The sequence below is a fragment of the Natrix helvetica genome (genome assembly GCF_964273705.1).
Source record: "Natrix helvetica genome assembly, chromosome: 5".
In the NCBI taxonomy this organism is placed as follows: Eukaryota; Metazoa; Chordata; class Lepidosauria; order Squamata; family Natricidae; genus Natrix; species Natrix helvetica.
Genome location: NC_138551.1, coordinates 62,136,520 through 62,161,821, shown reverse-complemented (window position 1 = coordinate 62,161,821; position 25,302 = coordinate 62,136,520). Strand labels below are relative to the sequence as shown.

The following is a 25,302-nucleotide window of genomic DNA, read 5'->3' as shown; positions in this document are numbered from 1 at the left end:
TGGGGGGAGCGATCAATCGAGCAGCTTCCGGATGGGCGGGGGTGAGTGAGCGAACTGGTTCTAAATGGCTCGCTAGAGGGGGCCACCTCCAGCACCCCTCTGCCGCCCCCCTTGCCTCTTAGTGCCCCCTTGCCATCCCCCTGGCCTCTTAGTGCCCCCTTAAGCCATCCCACCGTCCCCCAGAGGCCAAACCGCCCACTTTGGGAACCACTGATTTAGAGCAACTAATGTCATTTCATCAGCACCAATATTAGAAGGTTGTGTAATAGTTTGATTCAGTACACAAAGCTACAAACATCTTAACTCAGGCCTGTAAATAAAAGAATTGGAAAGACCTGGGGAGCAAGTACTAGAATAAATTAAGCATAAAAATAGGAATTGATTACATCTAAGTGAAATGAAGTGTCTGTTTGTGTTCCTATTAAGCTATAAATAACCCCTCCAGGGATGAAACATCATACCCACTCATTGTCCTGCTTCCCTCCTGAAACTTCAATGTCTAGAAGAAAGTAAAACTACTTCTAATAAGTTCAGAATAAGCAATTTGAGCTCAGACAGGTTCAGATTTTAAAATTTTGAATGTTATTAAATTGTTTCTATCATAATATGAGAAAATGGATTGCCAATAAATTAATAGATTGCAGTTTTTGTTAGCTATGGGTGTTTCAACTGGGTTAGCTAATTAGTATTTAACCACTAGTAGTCATTTGTTCTTTAAATGTTTTAAAAGGGAAAATATTAACATTTTAAAATACTTTATTTGTTACTAATCATATTATAAAAATCAGTTATTCAAATCAAATATCTTGTACATTTAATCATAAAATTGAAGGATATTTTTTAATGAAATTATAAAGGTTTTAGATGCATTAATTCCTTCTAAAGCTCACCAAGATTGGGTCTAGAATTCATTATGCTCAGAGTGGAGCTATTAAATTTAGTGAGACAAAATCAACAAAATCACTACACTCCGTTGATTTCAGTGAAATAAATTGAAATGACACTGAATTTACTAGCCATCACCTTTGCTGAACAATTGGAAGTATGCATAATTCTTGCTTTTTCTAATGTAATATTAATACTTCTGTAATCAATTTAACACTACTTCCTGTGTTAAATGTAATTTTGAAAAGTTAATGTAGTCCATACAATGAGGTTTGAAGGGAAAAAAGATATGCAGCTGTATAAATCAGAGAAATGCAGTTTTTCCTATGTATCCAAAGAAAATCCTACACGTCCACATGAGTCTGAGGGAAGATGGAAAGAGAGAAATAGGTCAGCATTGTTAGAAAGGAATTAAATTGCATCATCTCTGGGAAGTTCAAAATAAGCAAAACAAGACAAACCCCAATTCTTGTCCTTAATCATTTAGACATAACTGACATATATAATACATCATGTATGTTTTTAGTATACAAAATGCAGAAATTACACTGTACTGAATTCTAAGTCATTGCCACTGGAAAAATAATAATGATGGGTTCACTTACTTTACTGGTGAACTTGCCAGATGTTATCCCACAAGCTGATTTACAATTTTTAAAACCACATATGGTAACACAATCTTATTTCAAGTAAAACATTTATTCTGCCCACTTAACAATCCCATTTACAATTTGGTCTTTATTTTCCTCTACAATACAAGACTCAAGGACCCAACATTCAACAAACTAAGTTGCATAGAATGTGGTCTTTTTATTTTAATATTTCTGACTTGAAGTTTGCTTTCCAAGAAATACCAAAAATGGCTTTTAAAAACAGACATAATCAATTACATTAGAAACTATTCCTAATCAATTAAAACAAATTCTAATCAGTTAAAACAAATTCTAATCTAAGCACCTATTCCAAGTAGCTGGCCTGGCTCAACTTTGATCTAACCATATCGCTCCTGACGGGTTTTTAATTGGGTATTTTAATTATATTTAATTATTTAGGGGGTTTTTAATCACTGTATTCTAATTGTTTTTTATTCATCAGCCGACCTCCTCCTTGTGTATGTCTCGGTATATGTCTCTGTTATATGTTTGTTTTGTCCACATATTTATTTCATATGTTTCATTGTACGCCGCCCTGAGTCCTTCGGGAGAGGGTGCGGCTAAGAAATATTTATTTATTTATTTATTTATTTATTTATTTATTTATTTATTTATTATTATAATCAATTATATTTAAGCAAATCCTTATCAATTACATTAAAAACAATAGATTTAGACTTTGGATTTGGCCAACATCATTCTGAATTTACCAAATGTATCAACTTCCCATGGAGAAAGATTTCCTTTTAAGGTTACATTTATGAGATAACAGAAAAGATTAAAAATGCATGAATGTAAAAATAACTTAAAATTTCCTTTTTTTAAACGTAAATTTTTACTTAAATATTGGTAAAGGATTAATAGGATTTTACCTTGTTAGATGTAAATCTTTGACCAAAAAAAACAAGGCTTTGACTATGAATTCTTACTGTGTTTTGCTACAGGGCACCAAGTTTTGACACATTATTTTTTCTGAGGTTTTCCAGGAAGATTCATGCTATACTATATAAAGAATCCATTTTAAAGTCCAAAGCTTTACAAAATATTTAGAATAAGAAGTTATTCTCAGTTTACAGATATAAAACACTGATGGATCTTCACTGGCCAAGTGCCATTATGCATGAGTTCAATGTTTATACTTTAGTTCAGCTGTTTTTAAATCTGTAAGCACTTACATGGGAGTAAGCCCAGTTGAATTCTTTAAGATTTATTTCTAAGTACAGGAATCAGTCTTAGAAGTACAGGCTGTATGTTACCAAGTAGATTACCTATGTATTCTTTGAAGAACAAGCCAAGCACAAGGAAATCACTGTCCATGTGCTGTTGAGTTTGATGATAACATCTCCTTTGATATAATTTATCCAGAAAATGTAACAAAACCCACTTTTGCAGGCAAGAAATCTAGCAAGTTTATCTAACTACCTATCTACAATTATGCCCACTACCCATCCAAGCCTGCAGGATGCCTGGTGCTCTAAATATAGTGCATGGTGACTGTAAGATTTTTTCCCCCTTGATAACAGTGTAGAGATCTTGCAACCAAGTTATTTTGCAATATGGTCCCTTCCCAAAGTAAAGGAACCTGAAAAATAATTGGATTAGCTTATATAATTTTTACAACATGAATTTGTTGAGATGAACAACTTGTTCAAACTGAGTTATAATTAATGCTGGAAAAGGATTTAAAAAAAAAACAGCAGCATGTTTAAGATGAGCTTTTGTCATTTGCAAGAATTCTGTAGCACAGCATCGGAATATTTATTTATGTATTCAAATTCTTTAGCCACCCATCTCAATTAATGACTCTGGATGGCTTACAATTTCAAAGGTTAAAAAAAAACAATAAAAAGCATTTTAAAAAGGTAAAAAAACAAAATAATAAAAAGCATTTTACAAACAGTAAAACATGCAAAATAACAATACACAACAGCTTGACCAGTTAAGAGTAAAGCCAAGAAATGGGGTTCTTAACACCCAGGCTTGGGACACACAGCCAGGTTTTTAAAGCCTTACCAAAAGCCAACGGGATTAGGGCCATTCTAATCTCGAGTGGAGGATATGCCACAAAGCAGGGCTACTGTAGTCCCTGCCATCTGAAGGGATCTGTAGATTGGAGGGTAGAGATTCATGAGTGTGTGTGGGGGTGTCCCTCAGGTAGTCATTGAGGTATTAATATCCCATATTAATACCTCAGTGACTTTAAACCATTCCATGTGAAGGATGGAGCGGTTCTGGAAAATAGTGGAATACCAAGTCCTGGGAAATGAACCAGGAAGAGTGCACTAAGCAGAATGTGGAGGCACCCAACAGAGATGCTGGAATCCTTGAGTCACATAGTTAAATCGAAGTTCCATTCTGGGTATATGTGTTCCAATAAGGAACACATATACCCAGAATGGAACTTCGATTTAACTATGTGACTCAAGGATTCCAGCATCTCTGTATAAACACATGGAGTATGGAGAAGAAATAAGAAGTCTAAATGTAATGGGACAACTCAACTGGAATGCAAACGCTGAAAGGTATAGCTAATTCCTCAAGTGAAAACGAATGCTGAGAAAACTTTATCCAATATATCCAACAGCTTGAATAAGGTTACTGATGAAACCTTTTTTTAAAATATAAATCTGTTGTCTGAAGTGTTCCTGTTAGATGTTTGTTCTAACTACAGTGGTTTCCACCAAGGTCCTCTGTTCCAGCAGGAACAGAGGTTTAATCCTATTGGTCGAAGGGTCTGACAGCTCCCTATAAAAGGGCTGCTGTCAGACTCAACCTTCGCTGGATTGTTCTCACTTGTACTTAATAAAGAGCTGTTGTTACCGTTAAGCCTGTGTGTGTCTATCCATTACCCAATCTAACACTGGCGACGAGGATGGGATTGGAAGGCAACTAGGTGAATCAAAAGAGTGTAGCAATTCAGCAAGTACATCCAGCCCGGAGCTCAGCGTGGCTTCGAGCAATCATTTTTGAGCAGTAAACTCAAAATGCCCTCTGAACACAAAATGGCCATACATGCCCCACTAACTACATATGACCCAGTCACCGAGCACTGGGACTCATACATGCTACGATTTGACTACTTCCTCAAGGCAAACGATCTCATGGGCCTTTCTGAAGGCCGCAAGAACATGTTCCTCGGATCCTGTGGCTGGGAAGTGTTCAAGATGGTGAAAGACCTCTCTGAGCTGACACCGCTACAATCAGTCTCCTGGTCCCTGCTCCACAAAGCCGACCTAACCACCAGCAGAGGCCCGACCAAGGGGCATGGCGGCCACCACCACGGCGCTCAGAGGGCGACAACAGAGTCACCCATCACACCTCAATCGGCCAAACCCGCACAAGGTGGTCAAAGAAACTGAAGGTCACAGTCCAAATCGAGGGCTCTCCATGTGAGATGGAGATTGACACCGAGTCATCACTAACCATCATGCCATGGTCTACCCTAAAGCAGGCTAACCCTAGCCTGAAGAAACAACATCTACGCACCCCTGATATCCGCCTTCGTGATTACCAGGGGAACAGAGACCCCATCCTGGGCCAAGGCACCTTCCGGGTGAACTTCAACAACTTCAGCGGCCAGCATTAAACGTATCAATTGACTTTGTATTTTCGTAAATCACCAGTTCTTCTTTTTTTGTCTTCTAAGCAGCTGTTACACTTTCTTACAGTAAAGTATAATTTAATCTTTACTACAGGTAGTCTTCCACTTACAGCCACAATTGAGCCCAAAATTTCTGTTCTGTGTGTAAGTTAAGGACTACCTGTATTCCTAACTGCTCAATAACTGGGGAGGGAAGTTCCACTATAATACAATACTTCAAGTATTCAAATATTCTTGAACATTCCAATGTTACAGTTCATTTATGTAGCTCAACATTATCAAGGGGAAGAACCATCCCAATTCTTCAAGATCTGTCAGAAAAGAGCATAAATGCTACCAATTTCATGATTCATTTAGATATGCAAGAAAGTTTCAGAAAGGACTGCTCAAGTGTAATATAGCATGGGATTCCAACATAATGAAAATTATTGCCACCCGCGCAAATGATCTCCAATCACTATGCTGTTCAGTATTTTGACTGACTACAGTAGTTTTGTACCATTAAAATAGTGCCAAAAAGAAAATGGTGCTTGTCTTTGCTGTTGGTTGTTGCAGTTTGTTTTATGGAGGTTCTTACTGACATACATTCTTTTGTTTCTCCTCAAAATTCTTTTAATAGACTTTTTGTAGCAATGTTCTCATAGTTTCCTTTATGTTGTATGTTCACACGCACATTACATACCAAGTTATGTGCCAGTTAAAACGAGAAGTCAACATAGGTTTTAAAAAGAGTAATCTTTGTATATTTAGTACAAAATCTTGAGAATAACATTCAGTGTTTTCTATGCAAACATAGGAAGTGCCTTTTAATTAAAACATGCAATCCATTTAATGGAAAGAATTACATTTTATTTGCCATGGCATTTACACAGTTTGGTCTGCAATCATAAATGGCACATTGTACAAGAAATAAATAAAGAAAAAAATAATCTTCTGAACATTATACCTATATTTTCTATAATTAAAGTTCTTAATTTTGGGTTCCTCCACCAAGGAATAGCTCTAACTTTATTTTATGAGACATGCTTCTGAGTACAAACTTCAGGACTACTTGGTCTATTTATTTTTATAGAAATTCTAAACATTTTGCATAGTTGCTTTCATATTACTGTAAAAACAAATATCTATAATCTGTATTTATAATAGGACTGAGGATTTTTCTTGCTGTATTACTTCATATATAAAGGGCTCGGAATATTTAAATAGGGCTGGTGAACATGGGATATTTTTCTCAACATCCCTCATTTTCCAAATACTATTTCACATTATTAGTTCTTTGAAAAAAATGGGCTTTTCCCAAGGGTCTCTTATAATGCTTTCCAGAACTGGCTTTATGCTATGGCAGAGTGTGCATTGGCTTGGGGTGCCCAAATTATTGGGCACTAATATTTCTCCTCCTTCTGAATTATTTTAAAACTGAAGGTGTCCACATTTGTGGGAAGTGGCACCATCCAATGTGGTCTAGGGGTGCCAAATACTTTGAGCTGGCACTGGTGCTATTCACTAGTCAACATAAAACTTTATCACACAAAATTTGTTGCCCCTGTGCCAATCCTTATCCCCTTTTTGTTGACACTGATCCCAATCATAGCAACCACCTACTTCCTTTTAAGGCAACGGTGCCAAAGGCTAAAAAATGTTATATATCGGGTTTCTCTTGCATGCTTTCAGGGAAAGGGAAAAAAGACTGCTGGAAATAAGGGTGGCCCAATGAAGGATAATTAAGCCCCTTTCACTCATGAACTAGGGATAACATTAATTATGAGAACATAGAAAAAAAGGTGTTCTCAAGTCCATGTTTGTGTCATCATTAAGATGAAAGTGAGGACCCATTATTCTCCTTGCATGACTCTTTAATCAATCTGTATTTTATTTTATTTTCAATGATTTGCTTCTGTATGTTCTGCTGGATTTACAGGAAATGATTGAATAATTTTGGAAGAAAATAATGAGTCTGAAGTAGGATAAAGTTGCTTGTCAAGATCTCTCAATGTACCCTCCAAGCTCCTGCCTGAATTTTATTGCTTAAAAAGCAAATTTAGGAAACTGCAGGTTGCAAAGTCACATGCACTAAAACCATTACTTTAAGATAAAAACTTAAATCTTTGTAATATATCCTCATCCCTATGGAAAAAAATAAAAAATTGCACTGAGCAATTGGAGGGGATGCTAGAGAGCAGTCTCACTATTTTATCCTTTGAAAATGAATATGTGACTGGTGGCTACACAATTATTATACGCAATTATTAGTAAATTGAGAACAGATATCACGTGGTCTCACCCAATGACTGTCAGCTGTCGGGGAAGTATTTTTAAACATAGTTTAAAACTCTTTCAGAAAACCACTAGACTGATAAAACCAACTGATAGTGGGTGGCAGTTGCAAGGTAAGAGTGAGAAGGAGCTCTGGGTCCATGGGTTTACCCTTCAATCAAAACCCAGCCTACATTAAGGAGAACAAGTAGACGGTTTTTTTTTTCCTGCTAGCAGGAAAAATCACATTCCTTAACTTATTCTACATTAACTAGTCACCAACCCCTTCACTCAAGGTGAGTAGAGCTTGGAAGTCAGTGCAGAGCTGGCAAACTTTCTACCAGCTCAGGATCTGAAGGAATGCATCTTATCCAAAGCATGAATCAGCTGGGAGTGTTGCTATTGTATCAGCCTCTGTATAGCAACCTCTCTGTCTGAGTTATTCTCCTCCATCTCAGGGTTGGCAATGGAAACCACCAGGTTTGTGCCCCTGGGGGATTTCAATCTGCCTTCCTTAGGAGCAGGGTCCGATCTGGCTCTTCATGTCTTCCAGGAAAACCATGGACTTATTCCAGGTCATCTACAGCCAAAACCAGAAATGTGGTCACAAACTTGATCCAATTTTCTGTTGGAGTAGAAGCAGAGTGGCCTGGAATTGGGGGAGCTTTCTGTGACCCCCTGTCATAGTCGGATCATGGCCTGGTAATCCTGGGATTCTCTGGCATTGACTTCCCCCATGCTATAGGGAGATAGGACCTCTTAGATTGGTCCACCGCCAGAGACTAATGACAGCTGGAAGGATTCCAGAGGGATTTATAGGTGGTTTTTTTGATGATCTGATGCATGGTCCAATTGAGTCCTTAGTCACTGCTTAGAACAAAGATGCATGCAATTATCTTTTTCCCATGGATCCTGTTGTTCTGCGCAGTTTATGGAAGAACTGAAGATGATGGGAGATGTCTAGAGCATTGATGAAAGTCAATGAAGCATGAACTTGACTGAACATAGGTAAGTCACTATTAAGGCCGCCCTTGTGGAGTAAGGACAGTGAAATGAAATTATTTCTCTAACCTTATTGTGTACAGAGATTGCTGTTTGGCAGCCTTATTTTGGGTGGCCCAACGCAAGCCATTGTGGACAAGGAGAAACTTGCAATTTGCCTGCAAGACTGGGCGGGGTAATTTTCTTAGTGTCTACAAAATCACTCAAAATTTGTTCCGATAAATGCCAGTTATGGTGTGGGTCCAGTGGAAATGCCTAGGGTTCAGTCTTGCCTGTTACAAGAATGATTTTAATTTGTTGGGTCTGATGGACAACGTCCTTATGACTGCAAGCTCATTCACCTCCTCCTTAGACCTAGCCCTTTCTGGTTAGCTACGACTTTGGTTCACTCCTCCCTCAGAAAACATTGCTGGATCCCACCATACCAAAGTTGGATGGCTGCTGGTTTGGCCCAGATTGGATGAACTGGCAGTAGCGGCAGTGGGAGGCTCTGCCCACCTGCCCGGATGTTTCGGTGCGTTGCGCATGCCCGAATCAGTAGTAAAAAAAATGGAATCCCACCTCTGCACCATATTAGACAATTTTTGTCCAATGTCCAACTTGCTTTTGGGGGGAAAGGTTGTAGAGAAGATGATCATTCAATAGCTTCATAAGATCCTGAATGAAATGAATTATCTGGACCCCTTTCAGAGTTCAGGCCTGGACATGGGATAAGAATGCCATTGGTCATGCTTTTGGAAGATCTATGGCATCAGCAGGATGCGGGGTAGTGGCTCTACAAGGTCTCTCAGTGGTTTTCAATACCATCAACCGTATCATTTTGGATCAACTCCAGGGATTGGGTTTGAGTGGCACAATATTGGAAGATTCTCTTCTTTCCTTAAGGCCGATACCAGTCAATATTCACTGTGCTTAATGATGATTATTTGATGACAAAACAATTGCTCGGTGGGTATGTGCATTGTACATAAAATCAATGCACTTTTATCAGATGAAAACTACAGTGTTCTAATATGTTTTTCCCTTTTACTTTTCCATCAATATTTGTTCATTTCTGGGGACTCTAACTATTAAAGTGGACTCTTCAGTAAGGAAGGACACTTGGATGTTATGATAGCTACCGTGTTATTTGAAAAATCTCATTTAAAAATCTCATGTTGATTTCGTTTTTGATCTTGCTTCAAAAGGAGCAACTTAGAATGAATATTTTATCTCATATTATAAGCAATCATACCGCCAACATTTATTCATCTTAAATTCTGGTTAGCTGCAAGAAAAGTAGGAGGTAATCATATATTTCCATTACATTTAATGCTTACAGTATCTTTTAGTTTTACCACAGATGTAAGCATATCACTTATAAAATGCAGCCATCTAAATTAGCTAGCAGAACATTGCTGCAATGATATATCTTTCCCATCTGCGATTGCTTAAATGAACACATTTAATTGTCTTCGGGGCAATTTTAATTTACGGCAGGCAGTTTCGTTTACTTTTATTTCGCAACTCAAGTTTACAGTTCCGTATGGCTTTCATGAAGGCGATGTGACTTCTAAGAAGACGGAGAACATAGAAGAAACGTGCATCATTTCGGGAAATCGCTTCGACCTGTCATTGACACGCACCCTTTTATCCACCGCTATCCCGTAAAGCCTTCAGGCCTGTAAGACGCGTGTTCAAAGAGAGACGCGTGCAGACGTTTCACGCTTTCATAAACTCTATAAGCGGTGGAGACCCGCCAAGCTCTATCGAAGGGTCGAATCAAAAAGGCGTTCTCAAACGGGAACGCTACCGAACCGAGCCCGAAGGGCGCTTTTTCCCGCCAAATATAAGGCGGGCTGAGGTTTCCACTTCGCTGCGACTCCCTCCGGGCCCGTCTTCTTTAATCCGCGGAGATGAGAGCGGGCGTGACGCGCGCCAGAGACGATTGCTCCAAGGGCCGCGCCAGGCGCCTCCCATAAGCAGCGAGGCGGGTGGAGGGCGCCTGCCGAGAGCGCGCTTCAGCCGGGAGGGGATACGCCTCCTTTCCCCGGACTCTTCGCCGGGGTGTTCACCGCCGGCGATGTTCACCAGGGCGGTGAGCAGACTCAGCAGAAAGCGGCCTCCGTCAGGTATGGCCCGGATAGTGAGAGAGATGTGGTGATGGATTAGAAAGAAAACGCGAGAGTCCTAGCCTTGCAGCGTAGGCTGTTTGCTAGTTTTCTTGCAAGCGGAGGGTTCGGACCAGGGTGGCTTTGCAGTTTGCAAACTAGCTTTTTTTCTGTGCCGGAAGGAGGTGCCTCCGGGGCTTGGCTCGCCGTCTGTTAAATTTGATTTTTTTTGGTTCATTATTGCTATTTTTCTACATCTATAGACGCATGTATTCGCTTTTCAGATTTATGATTGCTAGGTTTTTTTTATCCCGCTTTTTTTTTCTCGCTCCCTGAAGTCAGCAAACGCAAGGGGAAGTCTTGCACCCGAAAGAGGAAGGTTGAGGAGAGGCTCGCTTGCCATTTGGCAGGGTGGTATTTTCAGACAGACCGGCACGAACGAGTCAGGGGGGGAAAAAGGAAGAGGGAAAGAGACAGGCACGCACTTCGGAGCTGAGAGGTGCGTCCTGTCTTGCATAGTTTAAAGATACCGAAATGGTTTCAGGGGCATGCAAGAAATGGAAGATAAAAATGAGACTCTACCCTTTTCTTTGTCAATCCATCAGGTTGGATTGCTCCTGCAGACAGGGGGGAAAATCCCCATTAATGTTACATTTCTCTGAATAGTCAGCACGAATCAGAAAGGTAATACAAAATAACACAGCAGAGAGCAGATGCTGGCTCCTGTTGAGCCAACTTTACTTTTATTTTTGTTCAAATCCTGGAGTTTTTATGGAAATCAGTTTTGCAGTATGGAAATATTTAGAGATGAAGGAATTATTCCAAGAACGATGGAATAATGTTCCACATTTCCTAAACAGAATAGTACTGTCCTACATGGAAAATAATATGTTTCATATCTCAAAGTGAAAAAGCCATTCATAAAATTGGGTCATCAGGATTCTATTGAACTTTGTAAAAGTTTTGCTTTGAATAGCTTGAAACAATGAACCTTTAACAATGATACTGGTTATTGGAAGTTAGATTCAGTATTTACTGAGTATCTGCTCAGCATAGTTTTCAGATTTTTGTTTCTAAATTACTAATTTTTTCAGGCATGTGGTGGAAATGATTCGTGCTTTGATTTTAGCATGATGTTCTGTTCTAGGATCCCTGAATATGATCACTGTACCAAAAAAAAATCCTAAGTAATCCTGGCTGGGAAGCAGTTACTTGGAAAGTATTTATATACAGTATTAGCAATATATATATTTATTAATCTCAATTCTAAGCTAAAGTTTAAGCTAATCAGGTTAAACTTCGTTTGCTATGCTTTGGATGAGAGCAACAGGAAATCTCTGGGCTATAGTTTGGACTGCAAATAAATAAAAACTTCCTAAAAGAAGACAACATCAAGCTACTTCTGTATTGCTGCAGAACATTACCTATGACCCTAAATTATCACCAGAAATCACTTAATTTTATAGAGACTTTTGCCTCTGCAAATGTACTGCCCATTACTGAACTGTCCGTAGTGTGCAGGACATTTCTTCATTTTTGTCTGTTGAGCATGTATCAGGGCAGGTGAACTTAACTCCATTCTTACTTGGATTTTCAGAAAACTTTTCTGAGTTATGAAGATGGATATTACTTCTATGATTTTTTTCTCTAGTCTTGGTGATTTATTCTGCAGCCTGTCCTTGTTTCAAATACTTCTGGTTACGGTTCTCTGAATCTTTTTCAACTTACTAGAACTTTTAGGTCCAGATTGGTTTTCCTGTTCTCAAATACCAACCTTAGATACAAAACTTCTTTTTCTAGAAATAATTTAGATCACCTAATTTATCCATAAATATTAAGTGATCTGACAAATTATATAGTTTAGTTTAGCCAAGTTAAATTCTAGCAATGCAGGAGCTTGTAAGTAACACTTGGGCTGCTAGAGCTGAAAGGTGTTGAAGATGAATTATAGTACATCAGTATTGCTTGGTGAAAGAACCATGTAATATTAACCTGGTTTATTTCTTGTAAAACAAAGGCTTCACACCTGATAATGTTCCTGTCTACTGTGCACATAACATCTAAATTTCTGTACATTTTTATTTAAAAGTTGAAACATATGATTCCAAAGAAAATGTTTGGATTAGTAATTTCAGCAAATCTACAGATTTAAAACAAAAGTTATATAAACATTTACTTTAGCAGCACCTACAGGTAGACATCAACTTATGACCAGTTGCTTAACAACCATTTAAAATAACCACGCCTCATAAATCATTTTTGGTTGTCATAAAATGTGTTAATCCCCTATGGTCGGAGGACTGCATTTTGATAGTTTTGCTAAAGGCTCACCTTTATGAAGGATTCTGATATTCTGTGATTACATGACCACAACTGCAGTATTTTTGAAGTTTCTGGTATTTTTTGCCATTTAGAAGAACGTGTTTGCCTTTATGACTACCACGTTCTTTCAACCACACAGCAGATTTGCTTAAAAATGCCCCCCCCCCCCCAAATTATAAAATTGGGTCCATGTGGTTGACTTTATTTAACAACCAAAATGACTTACGACCAGTAATCCAATCCCAATTGTGGTCATAAGTCAAGAGTGTCTGTACTACTAAAAAAAAATTGTGTGTTAAACCGGACCATGGAAAGTAAAGTTTCTTTGTTTCTTGGCCATGGAAGTATTTTCATCTTGGATTGTTTCAAGCTTCAGTTTCTTTCAAGCAATAAAGTGTGTTTCTATGATTGTAAAATGATGTTACGTAAAAGAAATTTGTTTTGGAGAAATATGTATCATATGTTGGTATAATGTTATAACGTTTCTGCAAATTGCAGATATAGTTGTGAATAGAGAGCGAAATAATGTGCAAGTTATATTAGCAGCGATGTAATAAAGGTTGTAACTAGTCTATTGTATAACTTAAATAAAGTAAATATCCTATTTAGGCAACAGAAGCAACGGGAAAAAGCTGCTTGCGTTAATTGAGTAGGATCTATATTTCATTTCCACTGAAAGCAGTGGGACAAATTCATCTGATTAGGGATGCAACAAGTGGTATTTACTAGTTGTCTATTTGTTTGCTTGTTAATTGATGTTGCAGAGGGAAAAAATGAGAGAAGATAGGCTTAAAACTGCTTCCAGATGAGGTTTTTATTGTATAATTATCCTGTCTTAAACATAGGATTTAATAGGAAGCTCAGATGGCTTTTTCCATTTGGAACTCGTCCATGTTTTTGCATTGCTTCTTTTATTTCTTACCACAAAATTGGTGGGGAGGAGGAGAAAAGATAGGCAAAATAACTGCAGAGTGCCTTTCAATTAACAGAGAAGCAACCAAAGTGTACCTTAAATATTTAAATAGCTCGCCGAGCTGAAAGCTCTGGGATTTTTACCCAGGATTCTTAAAGTTTTAAATTCAGATGTATCTAGAAATAACCAAAATTCATTGAACAAGGATGTTATTCTTATTATATTAATTCTTCGGACTTTACTCTGATTATGAGATACTAAGAATCTGGCTTACTAAAGCAGCAGAGGAATCTAATTGATTAATTTATAATAGATTCTCTCCCCTTCCCACCAAAATTATATTAATCCCGTCCCTTTTGACATTCTCAAAAGCCTTCAAGATCTAGTTGTCCATCTTGAATACATATCAGAAAGAAAGCTTGAGAGTTCACAAGGTTTATACTACTATATGGAACAAAACTGTGACAGAATCTGAATGTTCTGCTTTGGATACCACGAAGATTCCTCCCAGAAAGTAACAAGGAATACTAGTCGTAAAGCCCAAATACAAACCAAACATTTGTCATTTTAGTAAAAACAAACGAATGTACATCTAGTAAAATGTTCTTTCCCATAGTTATGGCTGCATTTTTTTTTCATAAATAATTGCTGGCTTCCAAAAAAAAAAAAAAGATTTTTTTCTGAGATGAAACGAAAACTGGACATTTCCCTCAGAAAATGGACAGTGGACATTTCCCTCAGAAAATCAAAAGCTAGATCTAAATAAAAACATGAACCATTTCTTTACATCACAGTTTTTGGCATTCGGTAACTGTTCAATAGAAAAGCAAAGGAAATAATCAGGAGGTCTTAAACGGGGTTGCCAGAAAGCTGTCCAGGATGCATTAAGAATGGAAAAGCACTGGCATTCATTTAATGAATATCCAGATTTTTTCCTAGTTCTGTTGTGGTAGCCCAAGCCTTACAAGTGTTAGATGTGACTAATAATCTTTGACAGGAATATTTCAGTTCTGTGTCTGTGGAGATTCTCAATCATTCAGGTCATGATTATCTCAAAGGTGCTTTCTCAGAAGGCAACTGGAGTTTCTTGGTTGGATGAGAAGTGAAACATTTTAAGGAAAAAAAACCAAGAAAGTCCAGTTGCCTTTTGAAGAAGCACTTTGGGGGTTTCAGTTCTGTATTAATAGAATCACAGAATTGGGAGGAACGTAGAGTTGATGTCCTAGTGCAGTGGTGGGCAACCTTTTTTTTCAACTGAGCCAAATCTCGCCAAAACCACGATTGAAATTTATTTTGAGAGCCACATTTTTAAAACCGAAAATACATAGGATGGTACACTGTTTTTAGTTTCAATAAACTCTGGCATTTGAAGCACGCAAGTCTTAAAGCTGTCAAGTTACAAGATCCTTGCATCTCTAACCCTTTAGGAAAAAAAACCCAAGGGGTCTTCAAACCTGACAGCTTTAAGACTTGTGGACTTCAACTCCCAGAATTCCTCCTCCAGTCATGTTGGCTCAGAAACTCTGGCATTGAAGCATGCCAGTCTTCAAGCTGTCAAGTTGCAAGACCCTTGCACCCCTAACCCTTTAGAAAAAAAAACCCAGGGGTCTTCAAACCTGACAGCTTGAAGACTTGTGGACTTCAACTCCCAGAATTCTGAGAATTGAAGTCCACCAAGGGCATCAATCATATTAGCCCAGGGATCTGCAAAATTGGCTCTTAAGACTGGTGGACTTCAACTCCCAGAATTCTGAGAGTTGAAGTCCACCAAGGGCATCAATCATATTAGCCCAGGCAGGGATCTGCAAAATTGGCTCTTAAGACTGGTGGACTTCAACTCCCAGAATTCTGAGAATTGAAGTCCACCAGTCTTAAAACAGCCAACTTTGCAGGCCTCTGTGTTAGCCCAAAGCCTGGCGCTGGGCGGGCCTTGCTCCCCCATTGGTGGAGCCCCAGGAAGCGAGGAGGGAGAAAAAGAGACGGAGGCCAAGGAGCTTATCCCCCCCCCCCGCAAAAATCTTATCAGGGAGCCGGCGGGCAGTAGCAAATTAGCTGATCACGCGGCGTGATCGGCTAATTTGCTACTGCCCGCCCGGCTCCCCGGTTAGATTTTTGCTGGGAGGAGGCGGGGGGGGAAGCTCCTTAGCCTCCGTTTCTTTTTCTGCCTCCTCGCTTCTTGTCCCCGCCCGACTTCAGGGTCCTCCCTAATCATTGTGGGTCGAAAAGAAAAAAGGGAAAGAGGCGCTTGTTTTGAAGTGCCCGAGAGGAGGGAGGGGAGCGGGCGCCCGGCACACAGAAAAGCCATATTAAAGTGTGTAAAGAGCCAAATGTGGCTCGTGAGCCACAGCTTGCCGACCACTGTCCTAGTGACATCAAGCTCTGGAATTCTCTTTCTTTGGAACTACTATTGATTAGTTGATTGACGTTTAGCCAAAGCATGCATTGTATATGGTCACGAAGAGTCAACACCAACTTGATCGCACATAGTGTTAAAGATCTAGGGTAGTACAAAAATAGCTTCAAAAATGAATTCTGAAAATGTCAAGTAATTCAAATGAAGTCTGAAAATGAACAGTTATTTCAAAATGTTAATGGTACATATTCAGGGAAAATGGGAAGGGAAAGGTCATGCTGGGAAGTTGTAATTGTAGAAATTATGGTATTGTATTTTGTTGGTTTCACCCAATTTAATAGTAATTTTTACAACATTCAAATAAAAACAAAAGTAAGAATTTTTGTTTTGCTTTCAAATATTTTTAACCCAGTAAATTTTAGAATGATAACAAGAAAACAGTCTGTTTTTTCTTTAACTTAAATTTTTACATATTTTAGTGTGCAAATTTCTTTAAAATTCAGTTTTCTTCCAAAAAGATAAAATATTTAAAACATATGGATGTGTATTTGTGTAACTGTTCTGCTATGCCATTCTTTTAGGAAATATTCCAACTTGTTTACAAGGCAAATATTTAATGTCTAACAGTATTGCCTTTTTAAAGGTCCTTGAAAAAGTTCTACCAACTTTATAAACTTGGAAAAAATCATAGTCACATTCAATAGTCAAAATCTTTTATATATGCTATATAAGCATAACTTGGATAGGATTTTTGTATATTATATAGTGTTGCTTTATAGCTTTGATATGGGTAATATAAAACAGGAACATGATTAGTCAAAGAAATATCAGGCATTACCTTATATTATGTAAGATTATATTCATATTTCATTTTTCTACCCTTTGAACTTGAATCATGAAATTTGTAGTTAGTTGTGGAATAAATGACATTGACATCACAATATATTTGTTTGTTCATTCATTTCATTTATTTGATTTCTAGACCGCCCCCTCTCCCCGAAGGGACTTGTTGGTTCTTATCGTCTTCAAAACTGCAAATTAATGAACTGCCTTACAGCCTTTTAACAGAGACAGAAACAGTTCTGCAGCTATACATTTAAATACACAAACATAATTAACTTTCTCTTGCAGAAATAACTGACAATGACAGCAAGCCATGTAGTAGCCATCAGACACTCTACGGAACCACAAAATGGGCTCAGTCACTGGAAAGTTTGCTGGAAGATCGAGAAGGTGTAAAGAAATTTATGGTTGGTATCTTAGGTATTATTTATCGCACAAACCTAAATACAACTCCCAACCAATTAGAGCTGTTTTGTCATCATTGCATGAATCAACAATATGCAAGTTATTTATTTTGAGAGTCTTGAGTGTATTTAGTGGCACTGAGGTTTAGGCAAAGATGTGTGAAGTTCATTTTCATAATAGTTGAGGTGTTAGCTAAATATACAAGCTTATATAAACAGTGTGAAGCCTTTGCCTGAAAGCCATCACTAAGCCTCTACCCTAATTCTAATATTCTTCTCAAGATTGCATGAAAATGACTACAAAAAGTTGTATTGCAAAGTTATACTATGAAGCATAATGTAAGCTTTTAGGACCCAGGTACAGAACTCTTTGGGGCAACATCAGCCTCTTACCTTTGAATTACAATGATGGTTGCACTCCAAAGAAAAGTGGAGGAAGAAGGAGAGCATGCTGCCTCTTCCTTGTTTTCAATCCTGTCATCTTATGGACAGAAGACATATACAGGAAGTCCTTGACATACAGTGACTGTTCAAAGTTGCAATGTCACTGAAAAAATTGATCGTTTTTCACATGACCATTACAGCATCCCTGTGGTCATGTGATCTAAATTCGGATCCTTGGCAATTGTTTCATATTTATGATGGTTGCAGTGTCCCGGGATCATGTGATCCCCTTTTGTAACCTTACAAGCAAAGACAATAGTGAAGCCAGCTTCAGTTAACAACTAACTTACTAACTTAACTGCAGTGATTCACTTAACAACTGTACTCTAGCAGGAATGGGTCAACTTAACAACTGTCTCGTTTAGCAGCAGAAATTTTGGACTCAATTGTTATTAGTTGAGAACTACCTCTACTTTTTTTTTTTAATTGCCCTTTTCTGGAAAGATTTATCCTCTGATGGATTATGGCCCTAACTCTGCTCACTTTTAGGAAAGATATTGAGATATGACTTTTTCCAGAGGCATTAGAGGCCATGTGAATGATTTCCCCTTTGATTGTTTTAATAAGCGCTTGGTCACCATTTTTCAATTTTGTATCTATGCGTTGTATACATTTTTATTTATTTACATTGTTGGCTTAATTGTTTTCTGTTGTTATATGCCGCCTAGACTTAGTATTGCATAGGTTTGGCAGCCTTATAAACATGGTTTCGAATAATAATGGAGTTTAAATAAAGGAACATGTTCCAGAATAAAATAAATTGTTAATATGAATACTCTCTCTTGATTCCATTTTTCCCAGTAATGCTATATTAACAATTGGATTTTGATAGCAGCAGCCTTTGAAGAGGCTCTGAGAATTGTAGCCAGATATTCAGGAAGGCAGCATGTTGCTTCAGACATGCACTTTGTGCACCGTTGTTTAAGAGTTTGCAATTAAATTTGCAAGAATATCAAAAAATCCTTTTGTTCCTTATGTAAAGACTTTAAATGAAATTAATAAAGGCTGGCTATTAGTTTATGATATTTTAATAGCTCCTTTTCCTCCCATCAGGACTTTTTAAAGAGAGAATTTAGTGAAGAAAATGTTTTATTCTGGCAAGCTTGCGAAGAGTTTAAGAAGATACAAGATGAAAAACAGGTATTGACTCCAAAATCAAGCAGAACGCAGATGAACTTCACTTAATATGAATAACAATGCATCTACATCTATTATAGTTACACAGAACACAAACTGATTCAGGTGGGAAGTGATCAAGGAATCCCAAAAACTTATTAAGGATTGTTGATATTATGGTGGTTCATCAAGTATTTTTTTTCTTTGTTACTTATTTACTGGATTACATGTTAAAACGACTTTAAAACTATCTTTTTTCTAGAATTTTCTTACTATTTTTTTCCTTCCCTTTTGGCCAATGCTGTCTGATTTAAGAAGAGGATAGGTAAACTCAATTTTATCTTAACATTTCCCGGGAAAATAAACTGAAATATAAAGTATTGATTTCATATTTTTGACAATTCAGTTTTTACTATATAACCCTATAAGTTGTTTTTAATTTTTTTTAAATAATTACTTTGGAAATGCTGCCTAAAGTAGGGTTTCTCAACCGCAAGATACATGTGGGTTTCGGTTCAGTTTCCAACACGCTCAAAGTTGAACCGCACACATCTTAACATTGGCAAGGTTAAGAAACCTGGCCTAGATGAATGACGTCTAAATGTCTTGGTACCAGCGAGCAGCAACATGAAATTTGTTGAAGTATACCAGGGGTGTCCAAACTTGGGAACTTTAAGACTTGTGGACTTCAACTCCCAGAATTCCCCAGCCAGCCATGCTGGCTGGGGAATTCTGGGAGTTGAAGTCCACAAGTCTTAAAGTTCCCAAGTTTGGACACCTCTGAAGTATACACTAGTTTTCTAGAAACTAACGTGATGGCTTGCATAATAAGATGGTCTCATAAAAGATGAAGATGCATGATAAGAGTAGGAATATAAAGAACAGCAATCCGGCTCATCACGTTGCAGATAAAGTGCTGATTTTAGAACTGCACATATCAAGAAGCAAGATGAATGTTAATCTGATTCCATAATTACACCATACCACTACTTCTGTTGCCATTGTTTTCTGTTAACTCTGCAAGGGACAAGTATGAGTCACGCGGATTCCAATAGGATACAAAATTTGACTTGCTACTTTAGTCCTTATGTTTTTCTTACCATGTAATAATCTTTGTTGAAACAAAAGCTATCTGATGAATCAGCTGCAATCCTTTTTAGTCAAGGAATCAGCTATACACAACAATTAAGACTGTTTCAAATGACTTTTCTGAATGCAAAGATAGATCATAATAAATATGGAACTTGGCTTACAAGATTCATAAACCCCTGCCATCACGGCCTATAATTAGTGTTGTAGAATATAACAATGATTACAGTAATTTATTGATTATGTTGGCTGTTCATAGTTATGTTTATTTCCAGAATAGTGTTCTAATCATAGAATACAGTTCTCTTTTCTTCACTTTTCCTGTAGGTTCATCCTCTCTTTAGTATTGGAAAGACTATCTGAAACAGGATGTGTGTGGGACAGGGAGATTTCAGGAGGAAAATTAGGCATTCTTCTCTTGCTTAAGTGGAATAATATTCAGTTAATACTGAATAAGTTAATAACTGAATACTGTTAAGATCGGCAATATTGGGAAAATGACATCTGTGCTTAGTGAAGATGTCCTTCTCTTCGTAGATGAAAGCAAAGGCAAATGAAATTTACAAACATTTCTTGTCAAATAAAGCTTCTTATCAAGTCAATGTAGAAGGACAATCACGTTTGGATGAATCAATACTGGAAAAACCTCACCCTCTGATGTTTCAGAAACTTCAGGATCAGGTAAAATTCTGAAATTTCCTTAATTATCTTGTGAAAGATGAACAACTAACTCCTGGCTGCAGGACAGGATCATAGTTACAATAGAGCTAGAAAAAGCTCCAGGATCAATGTTTTTTGCTGAACAGGTACCTAATATTTAAGAAAAGAAATTGATAGGTGAAAAATGTTTAGGAAAGAGTATATTTATGATTTCAGTGGACTTAACATTTAGTCTAGTGGTTAAGCCAACAATCTAGAAAGCAAGAGACCATGAGTTCAAGTTCCACCTTAGTCATGAAAGCCAGCTGGGTGATCTTGAGCCAGTCACTCTCTCTTTAACCCACCTCACCTCTCTTTAACCCACCTCACCTCACAGGGTGGCTATTGTGTGGAAAGTAGGAAGAGGAAGGTGTGCTGGATATGTTTGTCACCTTGAGTTATTTGTAATAATAATAAAAGCAGGATTCAAATGACCAAATCAATAAATAACAGAAAAAATTTGAAATTAATGCATGCTTACTTTGTAAAGTACATCTAATTTCAAGCACTGTATTTGATGACATAATACGCTGAATAATTTGTTTGAATTTGTTTTTTTTCCAAATAATTTCTGGTTAGGCATGGCAAAAGATAGATACCATTTTTCCCCTCCTAAAAGAAGCTGAAAATTTGGGTGTGCCTTATACTTCTAATCTAGCTCCGCCCACCCGCCGGCCCCTACCCTTTGGCCTCTGCGCATCCTCTTCCTGGCTGCAGAGATTGCCACCAACAATGACTTGTGTTGGTGCGTTGCATTTTTAGCCTCCAAATGCTCAACGTGCAGTGCCCAAAATGGCTACACAGATCAGCTGCTGCCTTCTCTTACCCCTTCCCCGCTTTGCCTGCTTTAGTCACTGGAGCTCCCTCCGAGGATCAGCTGTGCTTTTGAAATTGTTTTTCAGCCCAAACACGAGCTAAGCGATCTTCTGCGCTTTGCCTGCTTTTCTAATTGCTTCTCCCTCCAACAATCAGCTGTGCTTTAGAAGCACAGCCCCCACCATTCCCAACCTCAAAACCAGCGAGCAAACTAATGTGTTGAAGCTGACCAGGCTAAGGACTAGCCAGATGAATCCCTGGTAGGCAGAGTTTTTCCTCCCCCCTATTTTCCTCCCCCAAAACTAAGGTGAGTCTTATACTGTGGTGCGTCTTATACTCTGAAAAATATGGTAGTTTACTAACTGATTAATCTTACAACCATATTAAAAAATAGAACAAAAATCAGATACAAGATCTAATTCCAGGATAAAATAGATAAAAGAAAATACAGAAATAAAATACACATTTTATAAATACAAAGAATCAACATTTGGATAAAGACATCACCTTTACAGAATACACCAACCTGTTCGATATAATGGATTTTTATCTCGGCGGCCTTAATTACAAATTTAGCAGTTCTGCTATGATGTATATATCAGAGCCCAGAAACCAGTGGGTTGTTCTTTCATAGCAGGGATGTTAAATATCTAAATGCAAGAAGGGCATGTTCATGACAAACAAAATATGAGCAATATTTTCAATGGCTTAGGCAGTTCATATACACAATGAATATTCAAAAATCGCTGTCCTATCTCTTAAAACTTGATGCTTTTCCTTTTGGAAGAATCTGGCTGACACTGCTATTTATTTGTACATTTAATATATAAATATATATAAATTACTGCAGTTCTATTTTGGCCACATGATACTTATTGAATTGAATATATTATCACTGTGTACAAATTAATATTTCCACTGATTCAAAAATATCACCGTACTTCTTCCACACTGTCCCATCCTTTCTTTCTCTAAATCTAGATCTATTCTGCCTCAGATACTTAGATTTGGCTATTATTTTATCCCGTTTCTAGCCTGGTAATCATATTTTTACACACACACAAAGCACAATGTGTACTAAATTAAAATTTGTTAACAAAATGTTTTGAATTCTAAGTTTTTATAACTGAGACTAAAAAAGAGATAGTGACTTACATTAAAAAGAAGAGAGAAAAAACAACCAAAACACCTTGTGTCTCTCAAAGGATCCTCCAATCAGTTGGGAAAAAAACCTTTTGCAGCTAACTATAGGAGGCCTCAAATTGCTGAAGGATAAGCAAAAGTCCTGAGAGTATATTATGCAAAACACTTTGCCAGCTGGCTTAAGATTACAGTTGTGTTCTCTTGCTTTGAATGGGTCTTGTACTGAAAGAGGACCTCAGCCAGCCACCCCCTCCCTCCTTTCTCTCCAACTGCCCCCCAAAGTAGCATCTGTTTATCTTAGCTGGTCATCAGTTTCTCAAATTGGAAAATTAGATCCAAGTACTGAGGCCATGGGAACTGCAAAACTCAGTTGCTCTAATAAAAATTACAGCACTTCTGGCTTCGAAGTAATAAATGCTACTTTGACAAAAAAGTTGTACACTTTCAAAATAACTGAAACTGATTAAAAAATTCAGATAACAAACAAATGGACTATTTTTTGTATTTTTCAGTACCTCTAGGCTTGTGCAGAGTATACCAAAAGTCAGGCCTCATAGGCCTATTGCAGTATGTTCCATGAATTAATATTGTTTTTCAAATAATATAATTGGTGCTCTCTAAGCATGCTTAGTTTCTTGCAGATGTTTCACTTCTGAACTAGGTAACTTCATCAGTACTAAAAGGGAGTGGGATTTCTCTCTATGTATATACTAATGGTTTGCCCTGCCAGTGTTTCTGGCAGAACCTCTCAGTACTTCTCTGAGCTACAAATATTTTCTTCTAAAAGATTATTGTTCAAGAATGATCAAATATCATTCGTCAAGTGAGTTAAGGAAATGTTTAGAATAAAATTATAACCTCAAACATTTAATGTAATTTGCATAATAAATTATGTGTGGGCCTTGACTTTTGGTGCAACATGTTGATCACTGACAGATTTTGACTTCCCAGTAGCTTGCATTAATGTTGTCAGTTGTTTATAGGTTAAACATTACAGGATGCAACAGTGTGTTAAGATTGAGATCTAAGAACAATTAGATGCTAAACTTAACAAAGCTAGTGGATTTACTGTGAGATTAAATCCACTGATTATGTGCTAATAAAATAAAATGTCCATTTGGCTTATCTTGTCTAAAAATAATTCTATTTAGGAGTACATTGTTTTGGCATTTTTGAAGCAGCAATATATGGTATAAGATAACCATCTTTATGTTGGCTCCTTATTATGCCCAAAGTTTCTTTGAAAATTAATAGCAATATCAGAGTCAGGTGAGATGATGGCATTCTATATTGTACTCAGTATTCTGATTAATCCATGAGTAATTTATGTAATGCACATTAAACTTTATGGAATTGCAGTAATGTGAAATATGGAAAAGGTTACTGGGTGCAATAATGAAGAGAAAAGGCCTGTGTATGAAGAAAAAATCATATAAGAGTGATTGCTGCAGAAAGGATGCCAAGAATATAATGATATGAAGAAAAAAGATAGCGGCAAAGTGTACAGATAGTCCTCACTTACTGACCACTATTTCAGTGACCATTCAAAATGAAGTTGAAAAATTAGACTTATGACTGGTCCTTATTCTTGATGAGTGAATGAGTTCGGAGGGAAAGGGAGACCAAAAAGGTGACAGCCCGAATTGATGAAATCCTTAAAAAAAGGTGTCTTAAGAAAATGGAAGAACAAATGTTTGTTAATAAACCAGCATATAAACTGGATGGTTTACATGGTTAGAAAAGTAGTCTGCCCTGAAGGGAACCACTAATTGGGAAAAGCCTGCTAGGGCAACAGAATATTTTCTTTTTAGCATTTTTTAAACAGATTTATTCTTGACTAATTGGGCAGCTCATTTGCAAAACCTTTCTTGTTCTTGTTGTTTGATGCTTAGTTTCAAATAGATTGCATTGTTTCCTTTTCCATACAGATTTTCAACCTCATGAAATATGACAGCTACAACCGCTTCTTGAAATCAGATGTGTTTCTTAAATTGAAGGAAACTGAAGAACAAGAAGAAAATTCACCTGATCCTCAGACTGCAGCAAAAAGAGCTTCTATAATTTATAATACATGATTGTATCCACATATTTGGATACAATCCAAGTAACAACAATCCATAGATCATATTGAGACTACAATCAAAGTAAATCAGTACTCAGGAATAATCTTTGTGGTTAATACAGATGCATTTAGAGGCTTGAATAGTATAGAATCCTATTAGATAAAACTTACCTTTGGTTGCTTCAGTGACTTGTTTCTTGCCAATGCTTGCTTCTAGATACAATGATTAAGGATATGACAGTCCTTGAAAGACTGAACAATTTGTAAGTTCTTGCATATTGCCTCTCTTTTTTTAAAAAAAAAATTACTTGTAAATCATTTGGTAGTGGGGTATGACAAATGGAGCATTAAAAAGTAAAGCAAATTTGAAAGTAGAGATAATAAAAGGCAAAGGTTTCCCTGTCCACTTGTTTCTGACTCTAGGGGGCAGTACTCATCTCCATTTCTTAGCCATGGAAGCCAGTGTTGTCTGGAGACATTTCCATGGTCATGTGGTCAGCATGACTATATGCCAAGGCTCATGGAACACTGTTACCTCCACAATAAAATGGTACTTATTTATCTACTTGCATTTACATTCTTTGCAAGTGCTGGGTGGGGCAAGTAATGTGAGC

The 25,302-nt window shown here is 37.4% G+C and overlaps 1 protein-coding gene across 1 annotated transcript; it reads left to right on the top strand.

Moving 5' to 3' along the window:
* Positions 1 to 10,204: 10,204 nt before the first annotated feature.
* Positions 10,205 to 25,251, top strand: RGS10 (regulator of G protein signaling 10). The gene is made up of 5 exons (XM_081956178.1): positions 10,205 to 10,505; positions 17,204 to 17,322; positions 18,817 to 18,903; positions 20,506 to 20,649; positions 24,555 to 25,251. The coding sequence occupies exons 1-5, from the start codon at positions 10,457 to 10,459 to the stop codon at positions 24,699 to 24,701; spliced, it is 546 nt and encodes a 181-aa protein (XP_081812304.1). The 5' UTR covers positions 10,205 to 10,456; the 3' UTR covers positions 24,702 to 25,251.
* Positions 25,252 to 25,302: the final 51 nt, after the last annotated feature.

Excerpts from the sequence above, each read along its gene's own strand:
- RGS10 (XM_081956178.1), top strand. The coding sequence starts at position 10,457 with ATGTTCACCAGGGCGGTGAGCAGACTCAGCAGAAAGCGGCCTCCGTCA. Across the intron at positions 10,506-17,203 it reads CAGAAAGCGGCCTCCGTCAG|AAATAACTGACAATGACAGC; the intron begins GTATGGCCCGGA and ends TTTCTCTTGCAG. Across the intron at positions 17,323-18,816 it reads AAGGTGTAAAGAAATTTATG|GACTTTTTAAAGAGAGAATT; the intron begins GTTGGTATCTTA and ends TCCTCCCATCAG.